The following is a 16702-nucleotide window of genomic DNA, read 5'->3' as shown; positions in this document are numbered from 1 at the left end:
TTTATGTCTGGTATGACTTTAGGTGTTAATTCTCAATATTGTGAGATGGAGAGAAGTCTGATGTGGGTACATATATATGTGTGCCAGTTAGGAACATTTTAGATGGGCCATGAGCAGGCTACTGCTGCTGCCTTCTCAGATAGAAGAAAGTCTGGGAATATACCAGGCTTTTGTTAGGCAATTGCTAGACTAGGAGAGACCTAATGGATAGTTAAAAAAATTATACCTATATAGTGATCGTGGCCTTAGATTGAAGTGTGTTTTCAGATAAAGAATTAAGGCCAAGGGCACACTTAGCACATAGATTTAAAAGGAGGGATGGTGATGGGGAGAGTGTGAGATATCTGAAATTTCAGAAATGGGAGCTGATTTTCAATAAAAGTAATTATTTTATATGCAGCGTTGCAGGAGGATTCTTTACCCACTGAACCAGCAGGGAAACCCTATAACTTTATGTACCTTGTTTCATATAAATGAAAACTTTTCCAAGATATTTCCCTCTAGCTATGAAATTAAATCCCTTTCTTTTACAAGCAAGCTTAAACCTCTCTTGCTAATGACACCAATAACATACCCAAAGTGATTTTTTTAAAATGCAAATCAAACCATTTCACACCATCAAAGGTAGAATAAACATCTGTTGATTTTTTTCCAACCCTCTACTTTCCCTCAACTTTCCCTCTTCTAATTTAGGTTTGTGTTTGTGGTGGGACTGTGAATGAACCGGTAATAGCTCACCAGGCAAAAAAAACAGGTTTATTCACAAATGCACTCAAGAGCAAAAGGAGAGACTTGAAAAACTAGATGCAGGGGATATATATACCAAAACTAGAAATGGGGGATTGAGATCAGGAGAAGGGGGCGACAGAGGATGAGATGGTTGGATGGCATCACCAACTCAACGGACATGAATTTGAGCAAGCAAACTCTGGAAGACAGTGAAAGACACAAAGTTTGACATGCTGCAGTTCATGGGGTCGCAAAGGGTTGGATACGACTTAGCGACTGAACAACATATACTAACTTAACAGGGTAAAGGAAGGAGGGAGAAAGGGCCTCTGGGAAAACAAATGGACTTTTAGACAAGGCAGATGGGCTTTTATGAGAACCACAGAAAGTTCAACATTTTGTGATAGTGTTTGTTTAGGCAATTTCTCATCCTGGTGTCAGTGGTTGGTTGATCTCCTTCCTAGTTGGAATCTCCCCTGAGCGGAGATTAACAACAGCTTCACTCTTAGAAAGTTCTGCCTGTAGTCAGATAAGCAACACTCTGAAAAGGTTTTTTGTTTCTATTTCCCTGCATCTGCTGTATCTTCAATGTCCTCAGTTTAAGAGAATCTTTGTACCATTTTGGTGGATTTGATAGAGTCCCATCACCCCTTAGTGTCCTGTCTTTTGGGGTGAGAGCACTTTGTGAATTCCTGTGTCTGCACCTGTTAGGATTCACAAGGGGCTCATAGCGTATAATTAAAATATGGCCCATCGTGGTGACCTGACAAATAAGGGATGAAGTCACAGTGGCCACATTGCCCTGGTGGGCATCCTGTTTTTTTCCTTAAGGTGATACCCTGTTTTTCCCTGCTGGTGCCAGTTTCTCAAGACTACGTGACCACCCAACCATGAGACCCCCCTTCACTACATGAGCACAAGACCCCAGCTGTGGGCTAAAGATAAACTGAGGTCCCATCCCTGAAGGGCACGATTTCCCATTGATAGGGTATAAGAAGGGTTGGCTCTAAGGGGAGAGTGCTGGCTTCTCTCTAAAGCCAGTCTTTCTTCCTATAATAAATCTTCCTCTGCCTGAATGCCCAGCTTGCTATCATTTTCTCCACGCTCGCCTTACATTTCTGGTGCGGAAACCTGGGAGGGAAGACCCAACGCGACTAGGTATGCTCCTCTCCAGAGATTCCCTCCCTTGGACCTCGCCAAGAAACTGGGACGAGCCCCCGGGACGGGACTCTTCACTTACCTTGCTGGATTGACATCCACACACCGGCTCTCATTTCATCGCCTGCAGGGGTGAGTGAATTCCTTCTCTCTCGGATCCTTTTTCTCTCTGGTTTTTGAAACCCTAGCGCTAGGCGGAGGATCCCACGGCCCTTGGGCCCTGGTCTCACTTTGAAATAGGGGATGCCCATTTCATGGGAGACCCTGTCGCTGTCTGAGAATGCCGTGAGAACAGGGGACGCCTTTTCTTTCGGACCCTTCTCCTCCTTTTTTTCATTTGCCCTTGTTTGCCCTCCCTCCCTATTCGACTATAATGGGAAATTCTCAGTCCCAACCTACCCCTTTTAGCCTGCCTTCTCCAAAATATAAAGAATCTTGGGTTTTCAAGGAGAAAGAAGGCCAAAGTGACTCACTTATTACTCTCACACTGTACGGCGACTGGATAATAGGGCCCAGTGGCGAGAATGCAGAACTCTCGATGACACTGCTCTACGGGACCTCGGTAACTTCTGCTACCGCAGTGGCAGTGGTCAGAGATCCCTTACGTTCAGGCTTTCTTTGCTCTCTGCTCTCGGCCCTTCTCTGTACTTCCTCTCCTACTTCCCAAATACTTTTAGCCCATTCTGGGCCACATCCCCCCAGTACTTTGTCTCCTGATCCCTGTTTGGATTTTTCCTCTTCTCTTGACCCTTCTGACCACAGTGCACCTCCAGTCGCCTCTAATCCTATCTTAGCAGACCCGGTCCCACAACCTCCACCTTACATTCCCCTGGCTCCTCTCCCCTGTCAGGCGCAGGCCGCCTCCGCTTCCGACCCTCCCCCCAGGGCTGTTTAGGAAAGGGGCTCTGGGGCTTCGGCTCAACCCCCTACTCCGGAGTCTCAAGTCCCTATCCCGACCTTCCTAAATCCCCTCCTTTTACCCAGCTGCAAACGGCCTTAAAGAGACAGGACCTCGAATCCCTCCCCACTCCCCTCCTTCCCTTATGAGAGGTGGGTGGTACAGAAGGCATTGTTTGGGTGCACGTCCCATTCTCCCTCTCCAATTTGTTTCAAATTGAAAAACGTCTTGGCTCTTTTTCCTCTGACCCTGACACTTATTTAAAAGAATTTAAATACCTCACCCAGTCTTATGACTTGACCGGGCATGATATTTACATTATACTCTTCTCTACTGTCCTCCCAGAAGAAAAAGAACAAGTCTGGCAAGTCACTCAGGCTCATGCCCATGAAATACATCAGACTGATGATTCTAAGCCTGTAGGCTCAGCTGCCGTTCCCAGGGATGACCCTAATTGGGACTACCAGGCAGGTGTCCTGGGCAAACAGCCGGTAATCACATGGTGACTTGCCTTATTGCAGGCCTCCAAAAAGCAGGACATAAAGCTGTTAACTTTGATAAACTAAGAAATAATTCAAGGGCCATATGAAAATCAGCACAATTTCTAGCTAGATTAACAGAAGCCCTACAAAAATATACAAAATTAGATCCAATTTCAATAGAAGGTACTATTGTCCTTAATACTCGTTTTATTTCCTAGTAGTCCTCAGACATTTGAAAGAAGCTAAAAAAGGCAGAGGAAGTCCCTCATACCTCTCAATGAGATCTTTTAAATTTGGCTTTAAAAAATTTTTCAATAACCAGGAAGAACAGGCAAAACCAGAAAAGGCGCAGAGAGATCAGGCTAAATATCATCTCTTAGCCACTGCCCTACACGGCTCCAAACCTCAATCCTCTGACAGAGAAAATAAATCATCTAGGTCCCGTTACAAGTGTGATAAAGAGGGGCACTAGGCCGGCTCATGCCTAAAGCCCAGGCCCCCTCCGGGTCCGTGTCCTAATTGTGGCATAAAGGGACATTGGAAGGTAGACAGACCTAATCCCCCTCTAGGGATCTAGACATATCCCCCCGGTCCTGAGCAGGAGTCCTCAGACCCATCTCTGCCCAGACTCCTCGGACTGGCCGCTGAGGACTGAAGGTGCCCAGGGCCCCAGGCCCCAAGCTCTATCCTTCAATATGTAGATGATCTTCTCCATAGTAGCCCCTCACTCATACACTCTCAGCGACATACAATACAACGCCTCAACTTCCTAGCTGATCGGAGGCTATCAAGCATCTCCTATTAAGGCTGAACTTTCCCTTCCTGAGGTCACCTATCTTGGAGTTCTCCTGACATCACCAAAGAGACATATAACTACTGATAGAAAGTCCTTTATATCTGCCCTACCACTTCCTACATCAAAAACAGAAATTCTGTCCTTTTTGGGCTTAGCTGGGTATCTGTGATCCCCAATTTTGCCCTCCTAGCACAACGTTATACCAAGCTACCCCGGGGGGTTGGGGGGGGGCAGATCTTTCAGAGCCTCTTGAGCCTATGTCAAATGTCTGTTCAGGAGGTAATGCTCTAAAACAAGCTATTCTCTCAGCCCCAGCTTTAACACTGCCTGATCTTTCTCGCCCTTTTATATTCCATATACTGAGAGACATAAAATTGCCCTAGGAGTCTTAGGACAAATACAGGGCCCTTTCTTTGCCGCCAGTGCTTAAAACAACTGGATACCACCATACAGGGATGGCCAGGCTGCCTGCATGTTCTGGCCGCAGCTACACTTCTCGCTCAAGAAAGCAAGGAAACTTACTTTTGGGACACCCACGGTCATTCACTCATCACATGACCTTAAGGACTTAACTCTCACACAGGGCCAGGGCTCTTCTATCACTGTCGTGTATCCAACTAATTCACATCACCCCCCTAGAATCTCCTGAGTTCTCTTTTGAACGCTGCCCTACTCTTAACCCCACCACCCTCATCCCTAATTTTCCTGAGCCTCCAATTCACACCTGCAATGAGAAGACTTGATACCTCAATTCTCCCGTATCTCCTCAGCCCTTTTAAATAACCCTGATCTTGCCAGTCCAGGTTCGATGCATGAGACAGGGTGCTCAGGGCTGGTGCACTGGGATGACCCTGAGGGATGGGATGGGGAAGGAGGTGGGTGGGGGTTCAGGATGGGGAACACATGTACACCAACAAATGATTCATGTCAATGTATGGCAAAAACCACTACAATATTGTAAAGTAATTAGCCTACTATTAAAATAATTAAAAAAAAAATCCAGGGCTGGCAAAGGTATAAGGAAGTGTGCATTTCCAAATACAGTCATGTGACTTGTTTACAAACTTGAAAATAATTAAATAAATAACCCTGATCTTACTTGGTATATCTTTATTGCTCCTAACAACCAAACCTTCCGTATCCCACTAATCCACAATGGACTCAAAAAAGCAATTCAATTTATTCCCTTATTAATAATCCAGCAGGGATTGGAACAGGGACTGCAGGGCTCATGACCTCTTTAAACTACTATCAAGTCTCTCTAAGGATCTTACTGAAAGCCTAGAAGAAGTAGCCGCTGGCCTCATCACTCTCCAGGGCTAACTAGATTCCCTGGCAGCTGTGGTCCTTCAAAACAGAAGAGGGTTAGACCTTCTCACAGCAGAAAAAGGAGGCCTATGTTTTTTTCTAGACAAAGCCTGCTGTTTCTACGCCAATAAATCTGGTGTTGTAAAGGAGGCAGCAAGGAGTCTGAAAAGTAGGGCCTCAAGAATAAGTCAACGTCTCAGTAATTCATGGGAAAACTGGTTAAGCAGTTGGGATTGGATGCCATGGGTTCTACCTTTAGTGGGCCCCCTTCTCATATTAACCCTCATTCTAACTTTCAGCCCCTGTCTAGTGAGTTTTTTTCAAAGTTTCTCCAGGATCGCCTATGAGCCTTCACCAACCAGACTGTTCATGAACTACTTCTAATTTGCTCCAGTTATCAAAAGCTTCAAGCCCACTTAGACTTCCTTTAACCCACATTAACCCACATTCCAGTCTTTTCTAATCTTATCCCGTGACGTCGCCCCAAACCAGCGCAAAGCAGATATAGAAGACTGACTTCGGCCCTTATCCTGTACCAAAAAGGCTAGAATGTTAGGGTTCACAAGGGGCTCATAATGTATAGTTAAAATATGGCCCATTGTGGTGATCTGACAAATGAGGGATGAAGTCACAGTGGCCACATTGCCCTGGTGGGCATCCTGTTTTTCCTTAAGGTGATACCCTGTTTTTCCCTGCTGGTGCCAGTTTCTCAAAACTACGTGACCACCTGACCGTGGGACCCCTTCGACTACATGACCATCCAACCATGAGATCCCTTCACTACATGACCACAAGACCCCAGTTGCGGGCTAAAGATCAACTGAGGCCCCCTCCCTCGGCACACAATTCCCCATTGATAGGGTATAAGAAGGGTTGTCTGTAAAGGGAGGGCACTGGTTTCTCTCTAAAGCCAGTCACTTTCTTTCTTCCTATAATAAATCTTTCTCTGCCTGAATGCCCGGCTCACTTTTTCTCTGCTCGCCTTACAGCACCCTCAGTGGGTCTGCCAATCAATATGCTCTGTCTTCGTTTAGCACAAGGCCCAAGCTGGACCGATCAGATTACCTTCCAGGAATGTGAATCTTGAGTGCTCTGATGGGAGAATGGGAGGTGACAGGGGATAATGGATCCTGGGGGAGGTGTTCTGAAGAGTCAATTCTGCTGCTTGCACCAACAGAAAATTAACCTATAAAGAAGTTGGCACTCGGAAAATAAAAAACAACATGTAATCATTCATGGTGTAAGACACAAATTAGATGCTTATTTCGAAAAGACTGAAAGGTCCCCATATTTGATAAACTTCTTTCTCAGCCATCAGCCCCAACCCATCATTCATTCTCATAGTCAATCTTCCTCACTCTTCCCTCTGCCCTCCCCCAACCCATCCTTCTTGCTATTTCTCTTCATGGTCACTGTTACGTTTGTATCCTGGAGTTTGTATCCTTCCAGGATTCTTATTTTGGATCCTGACCCCCATGGTGAAGATATTAGGAGATGGGGCTTTGAGGAAGTGACTAGGTTTTGCCCTCATGAATGGGATTCAATCTCTTATAAAAGGACTCCAAGAAAACTTTCTTCTACTGGGTGAGGGCACCAGGAAGTGGGTCCCTATTAACACAGATCTTTTGGCACCTTGATCTTTGATTTCCTAGTCTCCAGAAGTGTATGCAATTAATTTCTGCTTTTATAAATCACTCAGTCTATGGTCCCAGGTGGCACTAGTGGTAAATAACCCACCTGCCAATGCAGGAGACCTAAGAGACACGGGTTTGATCCCTGGGTCAGGAAGATCCCTTCGAAAAGGGCATGGCAACCCACTCCAGTATTCTTGCCTGAAGAATCCCATGGACAGAGGAGTCTGCAAAGCTACAGTCATGGGGCCACAATGAGTCAGACATGACTGAAGCAATTTAGCAGTCTATGGTATTTTGTATATGTTGTTGATGTTGTTTAGTTGTTAAGTTGTGTCCAGCTCTTTGCGACCCCATGGACTGTAGACCCTCAGGCTCCTCTGTCCATGGGATTTCCCAGGCAAGAATACTGGAGTGGCTTGCCATTTCCTTCTCCAGGGTATCTTCCCAGATCAGGGATCAAACCTGTGTCTCTTGTGTTGGCAGGCAGATTCTTTACCACTGAACCACAAGGGAAGCCTCATTTTGTATATATAAAGAGATGGAATTTGTATTTACATACACACACACATACAACGTAAGAAATACATATGTAGTATTTTTTTTGTGTGTACATATATATATATATATATATAACTTATACATATATATATATATATATATATATATATATATATATATAACTTTTCCTTTTCCATTCATCAAATAGTACTCAGGTTGTTTCCCTTTTAAAACATTTTTATGATTTTTTAAAATATTATTTAGCATCGCTGGGTCTTAGCTGTGGCATGTGAACTCTTTAGTTGTGCATATGAGATCTAGTTCCCCGACCAGGGATGGAACCTGGGTCCCCTCATTGGGAGCTTGGAGTCTTAACCACTGAACTGTCAGGGAAGTCTGACATTTTTACAACTAGTTTTGGTATAATTATTTTTATATTCTGGATACCTCTTACCTGTTTCTGAATGTGTTTAAGGCACTTAAGTAACATTTGAAATTTTAGGTCTGTGACTTCAATGAAATGTTTCAGTTCAGTTTAGTTCAGTCGCTCAGTCGTGTCCGACTCTTTGCAACCCCATGAATCTCAGCAAGCCAGGCCTCCCTGTCCATCACAAACTCCTGGAGTTTACTCAAACTCATGTCCATCGAGTCGGTGATGCCATCCAGCCATCTCATCCTCTGTCATCCCCTTCTCCTCCTGCCCCCAATCCCTCCCAGCATCAAATATTTAGATGTGTTTAAATCTGATCAGTATTAAGGATATCTCATTTTAGAAATTCTAAAGTATTTATTATTTGCACACCTATGAATAATTAGAGGAATGCTGGCTATTTAAGGAATGTCATTTGGTTTCTTAAATTAATAAACTGAAAATTAATCAAAATCCAAGTGAGTATTTTTCTCCCAGCCCATAAGCCCTTTGGACATAAGAGAATCTGTCAACATGATAATCCTTTTTACTCTAAGATTCTGAGTAAGAGAGTCATACGAATTTTGGTATTGAGCAGCAATCTCTCCTTTTATTAAATTTAATACATTTATCAAATGTTTTCAGGGTGCTATAAAACACTGTTCCAGGCACTGTTTTTATCCACTGGACTAGGAGTAAGACGATCCATGTTCTAGTGACATTCCAGCCTGAGAAACTCTGAATAATTATCACTTATTATCATGTCTAAGCTTAAGTATCTCTTTTCATAAAAGAAAGGCAACATCACCTGGTTCGATGGACCAAATGAATTAATATATGTAAAAGGGTAATATCTTGCCCTCCTAGACACAGATAAGTCATCACGTTAGGTTTCTGAATGAGTAAACCACTCCTATGACTCCCTAGAATTTCGATGTAATAAATATATTTAGGATTCACTTAAATTAGAACATGTTGAAGATAACAAAGGACATGAGAATGAATTCACACCAGAATGACATAGTTTACTGTACAGTTAACATAGCATAATCATTTATGACCCTAAGGATAGATAATAGATTCTAATATTATGAAGAATTGGTAAAAATCCATGGCCAACTGGTTTCCTTCAGTTCAGACTCTTTTCTGAAATTGTCCAAATTCTGCTTATCTTCTTCTGAAAATCCTGTACTGCTCTCCTTTCCCTGTGTCATATACACTGCCTTCTGTTGAAGCCTTTAGCACTCTTTGTGGATTATTCAGATTTTTTTTCTTGGTTGCATACTTTGATCAAAGGCTTCACTAATTGTAATTAATTATTACTTTTTTAACCTATACCTCCTGCTGTCTTGAGACTTCATCTTGCCTCACTCTCTCTTCCTGAAACCTGCGAGCTCTATACTCTGCCTCTTCAGGGCAAATAAATCTTACAAGTCACTTCCTTTGGTGAAGAGACACTTTCAGAACTTATCTGTCTTGAAGTTTGATCTCCATTACACAGGTATTTAAACATATTACTAGAAATCCTCCCTCACTCCAGTATCTCAGGGTTTTATTAACTATTTCATTCACTGATGTGTGGGACAAAAATGTACTTGAAAATTTAACTTCCATGATGAAATAATTTCATTACTTTCTTGGTTTTTAGTGTCTTAATTTTTTTTTTAAATTTAAATCATTCCAGCTTTGGCTTAAGGCCTAGGATATCTAGTCTTTCACAGGAATAAAGAAATGGGGAAGTCTTGAGCTAGGAGATATGTTAGAAGAAAGGTGAGAAAGCAAGGGGACTGTGTTCCAACTTGGTCTCATGGCTTCTTCAGCCAAGACCGGGAAGACAAGAGAAAAACAGAATGCCCAGAAACAAGCAGCTCCCTAGATGTAGCTATTCATGGTTTATGACGGTTTATATTTACAATGCTTTGTGACATCAAACTGTGATTTCTGTCAAACAAGGCAGTGATTATAAAATTTAACCACCTTAAATTCCTTTTGGAAAAAGGTGGTACATAAATATACTTCAATAAATAAAATGAATTATTAAGCAAACTAGTAACACTTACTTGCATATGTGCTCAATCAGCTCCGACTCTTCACAACCCTAGCCCACCAGGCTCTTCTCTCCATGGAATTCTCCAGGCAAGAATACTGGAGTGGGTAGCCATTCCCTTCTCCAGGGGATCTTCCCAACCCAGGGGTTGAACCCACAGCTCCTGCATTGGCAGGCAGATTCTTTCCCACTGAGCCACCTGGGAAGGCCCTACACTTCCTTAGTTGTTTATATAAACCAATAAGGCTCTTTCCTGGTTCTTTGACTCAGTGTGGCACCACTACTCACCCTCTGGTACAGCCCCTACTTCTGACTTCCACAGTGATGCAGGGACGTGAAGGGATTCTTATAAAGTCCCTGTCAGTATGAAATAAAACCTCCTCTCTATTCAAACCTGCAAATATAACAGAAATAACAATTTTGATTCAAAAATCTATGTTTGCCATAGGGAAATTTAAAACTAGAACAGGATAGAAAAGTAGGTTTCTCTGAATCACTTTTCAAAGTTCATCAATATGACCCTTAGTCTCCTCTAAGACTCATCTTAGAGATCCCAGGACTGTTTGATGAAAATAATGAAAGGATTTCTAAAAAATAATATTAGTATTGCCATATCCTATCACATGGCTTCTCAAATGATGGCACAGGAGACTTAGATGAATGAATATTTTCAACTTCAAAATTATATATTTATTTTTATGGAAATTAGAATATAATTAGCATATAAAACTCACAATCTCCATAAATAGTATTTCCTAGGACAAGGCTAAAAATCCCAAGTCCTATTAAAGAAAAATATTAAGTAAACATTAAGTATGATAAAATTGGTAAAGGACACACACAAATGACTTAAGTTTGAGAAATATTGCTTTCTGTTTAAGTTTATGTGACTGGTTATACTACACAATAGCCTTAATTAATTAATATTTATGTAATTTAAAAACTGTATGCTATAAAAATCACAAGGGAATAATGAGAGGTCATTGCCTACAGGATTTCTGGTCATTAAAAAAAGTTTGGAACATGACTCCTAATATAATCTTGTTTATAAAATAAATTATTTTCACTATGTATAACTTCTCCTGGGAATATAATATGCTAAATTTAAGGTCTAAATTTATTTGGCTTCTATGCATTAAAAGTTTATTTATAAGCTTTCTCCCTACTATGAATAATCTGATATTGAACAGGATGAAAAGGTCTGATCCAAATTTTCCTATATTTACATATTCATATGTTTCCCTTACCACCCCCAATACCCCCATTAGAACAAAGCTAAAAATTCTGAGTTATGTGCTGTGGAGTAAGGGAAAGATTGTGGCTTAAGGTTTTCTCACATTTATTATATTCACACAATTTCTCCCGAGTGTGGATTTTCCTATGTTGATTAAGGTGTGCACTCTGGCTGAAGGCTTTTTCACATTCATTACATTTATAGGGTTTCTCTCCTGTGTGAGTTCTCTCATGCTGATTAAGATGTGTCCTCTGGCTGAAGGCTTTCCCACAAAAACTACATTCATAAGGTTTTTCTCCAGTGTGAAGTCTATGATGTTCAGTAAGGGAAGTGATCCGGCTAAAGGCTTTACCACACTGATTACATTTATAGGGTTTCTCTCCAGTATGAATTCTCAGATGCTGAGTAAAGGATGAATGTTGACGGAAGGCTTTCCCACATTCATTGCATATAAAAGGTTTTTCTCCTGTGTGAATTCTCTGATGTTGAATAAGGTGTATTCTCTGGCTGAATCTTTTCCCACATTCATCACACTTATAGGGTTTCTCTCCTGTGAGGATCATCTGAGGTTGAGTAAGAGATGAGTTCTGGCTGAAGGCCTTCCTGCATTCACTGTGTTTCCCTTCAGTATGAATATGACTGGTAAGAAGAAGATGTTGATTGAAGATTTTTCCACACTCATTATATTCATAAGGATTCTCTCTTACATAGTTTCCCTGATAGTAAATCAGGTCTGAATTACGTTTGATGCTATTTCCTTGTGTGTCAGAATTAAGGGGTATTTTCATTGAAGGAATTCTCTGTTGCATAAGGTTTGAGTTCAGATTATAATTTTCCCCAAATCTACTACATTCAAGGCTTCTCTCCTGTGTGATCTTTCTGTGGGTAAAAGATACTTGTCCTAAGTATCTCTGCTGGTTTTCTTGGTTGAATTCTAACTGATAATCAAAATCCCAGAGTCCACCTAAGATGGAGTAGCAGAAACTGTCTCCTGTTAGTCTCTCCATTATTATGTCATGGGTTTGATTTTCATCAGAAATATTATGGTTTGATTTTTTAATTTCCGGTCTATTCTCCCCATCTAAAAGAAATTCAGAACATATAAACACTTTAGTATTCTCTGTTTGAAAAAGAAATTGTTGCATAGTAAATCACCAAATGAAACTGACAGAAGTGCAGACAGTGAAAATGTGGCATTGAAAGTTTTGAACTAAAGCCATGTAACAAAGGGGAAAGACTATAAGAGGATGACAAAGAAGCAGTGAGCAGGGAGAAGTTTTAAAATATGAGTGGTAATCATAAAAAGAAGAGATCAATCAGGAATATACATAATTGGGAGAAAACAGAAAGGAGAATAAGAAATATCAGAAGCAAGTCAGTGCTCAGAGGTGGAAGACAGGAAAACTGTGCTTAGAGAACACAGGGCCAAGTCCAGGACCTTCTCAATCTCACCTGTGGCTTATTCTATTGTAGTGCCCACTATCTGTTTATTTCAAAAGTATTTCTTCCTATTTTAATCTTTTGTTTAAAATTATTAATGCTTAATTTTCAGCTGTGCTGGGTCTTCATTGCTGCATGTGGGCTTTTTCTAGTTGTGGCAAGTTTTGTATTAGTTGCTGAGTTGTGTCCAACTCCTTTTGACCCCACAAACTGTAGCCCATGCAGCAAGTGGAGGCTACCCTAATCTTGTTGTTAATGCTACTCCCATCTCTTTTAGAACCTTGCTCCATCTTTTCTATTTTCTACTTATACTCTCCCTGACCCCTTCCATTCAGCACTTTAAACAAGCTGGAATCATTCATGCTTAGAATGATCCTGTTTTGACACTGCCTTCCAGTCTAGCTACCTGGTTCATCTGGTAAATAATCTGCCTGCAATGTGGGAGACCTGGGTTCAACTCCTGGGTTGGGAAGATCCCCTGGAGAAGGGAATGGCTACCCACTCCAGTATTCAGGCTTGGAGAATTTCATGGACTGTATAGTCCATGGGGTCACAAAGAGTTGGATACAACTGAGCCACTTTCACTTTCTTTCTAGTTAGCAGTCATCCTCTTTTTTTGCTTCACCTTCTCATTTGAGCTTCTTGTAAGAAGTACCATATACGTACTAGCTGCACTGTTTTTTAGTTTTTGGCTGTACCAGCAGCACGTGGGACCTTAGTTCCCTGACCAAGGATCAAACCCACACCCCCTGGAGTGGAAGTATGGAATCTTAACCACTGGACTGTTAGGGAAGTCCAATTACTAGCTATTTTTTTTTTTAAACCTCCTGTTTACTCAGCAACATACAAACTGACTGTTTTGCTAATTACTCCCCTGTCACTTCTCTCATTAATATCATTCCTAATCTTTTCATTGTTAGATCCATCAGACATTTTCCATGTCTCATCTTAGCTTAGAAAGATAATTTCTAGATATTAAGCGGACATCAGCTAATGTCAAAGACAAGCAACACCCCAGAGGGCACACCAGAATGAGGTTGCACAAGCCAGATCATTCTATCTCAGTTCCTTCATCAACAGAAACATTTTACCACATCCTTGTAAGAGAAACAATTGATTGTGTCTCACAAGAAAATGCAAAAATGCAAGCAGTCTCCTTGGAGGACACAGCTAGGCTGCCTGCCCTGACAAAGAGGATACAAAGAAACCACTTATTCAACCTCATCTGTGGACCAAAAGCCTTGACCACCCAAGTACAGCTGATAATGAAGTCTAGAAATTTCTATTCTGGCCATGCTGCACAGCTTGCAGGATCTTAAATTCCAAACCAGGGAGTGAACCTGGGCCCTGTCAGTGAAAGCACTGACTAAACTGCCAGGGAATTTTCTTGAGTGTAGTAGTTATTTTCTCTAGTTGGGAGTCTTTGGGTAGGGACATAATGGGAGACAGTATGGCTCCTTCACGTGGCAGCATATGTACCTGTGGGAAAAAACAGCTCAGGTTTCTGTGTGAGCACCTACACTGGCAATTTGCCTGAAAAGGGAGTTTTCATTTTCCTTTTTTAGTTTCCTATTCTCCAGGTTCCAGGATAGGAAGGTTTGTGGAAATAATGTTACTCATCATTGTCAGGAAAAGTGCTAGGGGTTCTTGACAAACTTTTAATTATCAGCCTCTAAACAGGGTTTAGAGCACTGCAGTGCAGCACCTGTCAGGCTAAAAATTTAGGTCCAATGAGGCTGAAAAAGGAATAAGTTTTCCCACCTAAGATAACAGAGAGCACTAAAAGCAAGAAAGACAAGTGAGTCAGAGTCAGCTTCAGAAAGCTCAAGTTTGAATGACAGAAAACCAAGCCCAAATGATGAAACAAGGTGTCTGAGCAAAGAATCAAGATGGAGTACATTAACCTGGCTTAATGATTCGGTATCTGGAACATACCCATTAGTCCACTGTTTCCTAATATAACCAGGCAGAGCACTATAGGTGGTATGCCCACAAAAAGGAGCCAAGATTGGGGGTTTGGTTTTTTCTTTTTTGGTCAAGAAGTCTCATATTTAGTAGGATGGTTTAAAGGAGTAGACAGTCAATACGTCCAGGGTTTTAAATACTTGATTACAATGACAGTACGACATTCATAAACAAAAACATAATCTAAACTCTGGGAAGAGAATGTACATGAAATACTGAGGCTAGAGATATAGAAATGAAAAAATGACATAGAGAAGCTACTTAAAAGCACAGTACTGCAGAACGAACACCAAGTCCACGAGAAATTTGTGCCTCTAGAAGAATGAGGAGCAAGAGAAGGTATTCAAAAGAGCAGGTAGGATACCTATGATAGATTCATGTTGATGTATGGCAGAAACCAACACAATGTTGTAAAGCAATTACCCTTGAATTAAAAATAATTAAAGAAAAAGAACAGGTAGGGAGACAGGAGAGAGGCTCCAAGAGGCAAGAATGGTGTGAAAGCCAAGGTGCAAGACAATTTCAAGAGTCAAGTCAACACAGTCAAATGCAACCTGATCATAGAACATGATAATGGTGGCTTGTTTTAGCCACTGGACTTCACTGGAAGAAAGTTAGTGGTAATCTCCAAGAAAAAAATTTTAGTAACATAGGTATGACAGGGATCCTATCACAAAGGTGAATAAGAGACTGAGAACCAAGGCTATCGGTTTTAGACAAGTTTAACATGTTTGATAATAAAAAGAAAAAAAATAATGAAAAATAGGTAAAAATGGTAGAGGATTTTTGGTATGGAAAAGAAAAAGATTTAATAGCCAGGACATGGAAACAACCTAGATGTCCATTGGCAGATGAATGGATAAGAAAGCTATGGTACATGTACACAATGGAATATTACTCAGCCATTAAAAAGAATACATTTGAATCAGTTCTAATGAGGTGGATGAAACTGGAGCCTATTATACAGAGTGAAGTAAGCCAGAAAGAAAAACACCAATACAGTATACTAACGCATATATATGGAATTAAGAAAGACGGTAACGATAACCCTGTATGCAAGACAGCAAAAGAGACACAGATGTATAGAACAGTCTTTTGGACTCTGTGGGAGAGGGCGAGGGTGGGATGATTTGGGAGAATGGCATTGAAACATGTATATTATCATATGTAAAACGAACTGCCAGTCCAGGTTTGATGCATGAGACAGGGTGCTCTGGGCTGGTGCACTGGGATGACCCAGAGGGATGGGATGGGGAGGGAGGTGGGAGAGGGGTTCAGGATGGGGAACACATGAACACCTGTGGAGGATTCATGTCAATGTATGGCAAAACCACTACAATACTGTAAAGTAATTAGCCTCCAATTAAAATAAATAAATTTATATTTAAAAAAGATTTAAAGAATCCTGAAAGGATGTATTAAAAAAAACAGTAAGAGAGTGCTTTGTAGAGATTTGCAATATCAATGTATTTATGAACAAACTAAAACTTTCAAAATAATTTTTATGTTGTGCAAATTTTTAAAATAGTAAGTATATATATATACTTTATCTGTTTAATCAGAAAAAAACAGTCATTTCTACTTTGGAAAAATGTCAAATATGAACTGAAATTTTTAAAAGGCCTCTGCTGCGGCTGCTGTTTAGTTGCTAAGTCGTGTCCAACTCTTTCAGACCCCATGGACTGTAGTCTGCCAGGCTCCTTTGTCCATGAGATTTCCCAGGCAAGAATACTGGAGTGGGTTTCCATTTCCCTCTCTAGGGGGTAGTCCCAACCCAGGGACCAAACCCATTAAAAATGCCTTGATATCCTTTAAATCCCAGAGGGATTTAAGATGTTCAGAGCACACTCCATTAAATATTTCAAAAGTGACTATTTTCCTTCACTGAGTCACAAATACTCAAATGCTCTCTTCTCACCTGGATGAGTGTCTGGTGGGCTGACTCTTCCCATCATCCACTGCTCCTCCTGTTCCAACTGAGTGATCACCTCTGGCTTACACAGTTGATGCCCTGTTCAAGAGGAAAATGTGTATCTTAGAATTTTACACAAGGAACAAAAATCTCAGAACTCATTTCCAAACTTTTTTATCTTTAGGGTCTTTG

The 16702-nt window shown here is 41.1% G+C and overlaps 1 protein-coding gene across 5 annotated transcripts in view; it reads right to left on the bottom strand.

Annotated features, from left to right (window-relative positions):
- The window catches only part of LOC110137419 (small ribosomal subunit protein uS17m), a 34141-nt gene that overhangs the window by 4888 nt on the left and 12551 nt on the right, over positions 1 to 16702 (bottom strand). For 4 of the 5 annotated variants that reach the window (XM_070461253.1, XM_070461250.1, XM_070461252.1 and 1 more), the window contains 2 exons: positions 16517 to 16609; positions 10617 to 12274 (listed from right to left, as the gene is read on the bottom strand). In XM_070461253.1, coding sequence (XP_070317354.1) covers positions 11235 to 12274; positions 16517 to 16609 — 1133 coding nt within the window. In that variant the 3' untranslated portion in view covers positions 10617 to 11234. Of the gene's footprint in view, positions 1 to 10616; positions 12275 to 16516; positions 16610 to 16702 lie in introns of those variants that run through there. The other variant, XM_070461254.1, reaches the window with a different exon arrangement.

This window comes from Odocoileus virginianus, chromosome 33 (assembly GCF_023699985.2).
Source record: "Odocoileus virginianus isolate 20LAN1187 ecotype Illinois chromosome 33, Ovbor_1.2, whole genome shotgun sequence".
Classification (NCBI taxonomy): domain Eukaryota; kingdom Metazoa; phylum Chordata; class Mammalia; order Artiodactyla; family Cervidae; genus Odocoileus; species Odocoileus virginianus.
The sequence above is the reverse complement of the archived record's forward strand: the minus strand, read 5'-3'. Positions and strand labels throughout refer to the sequence as shown.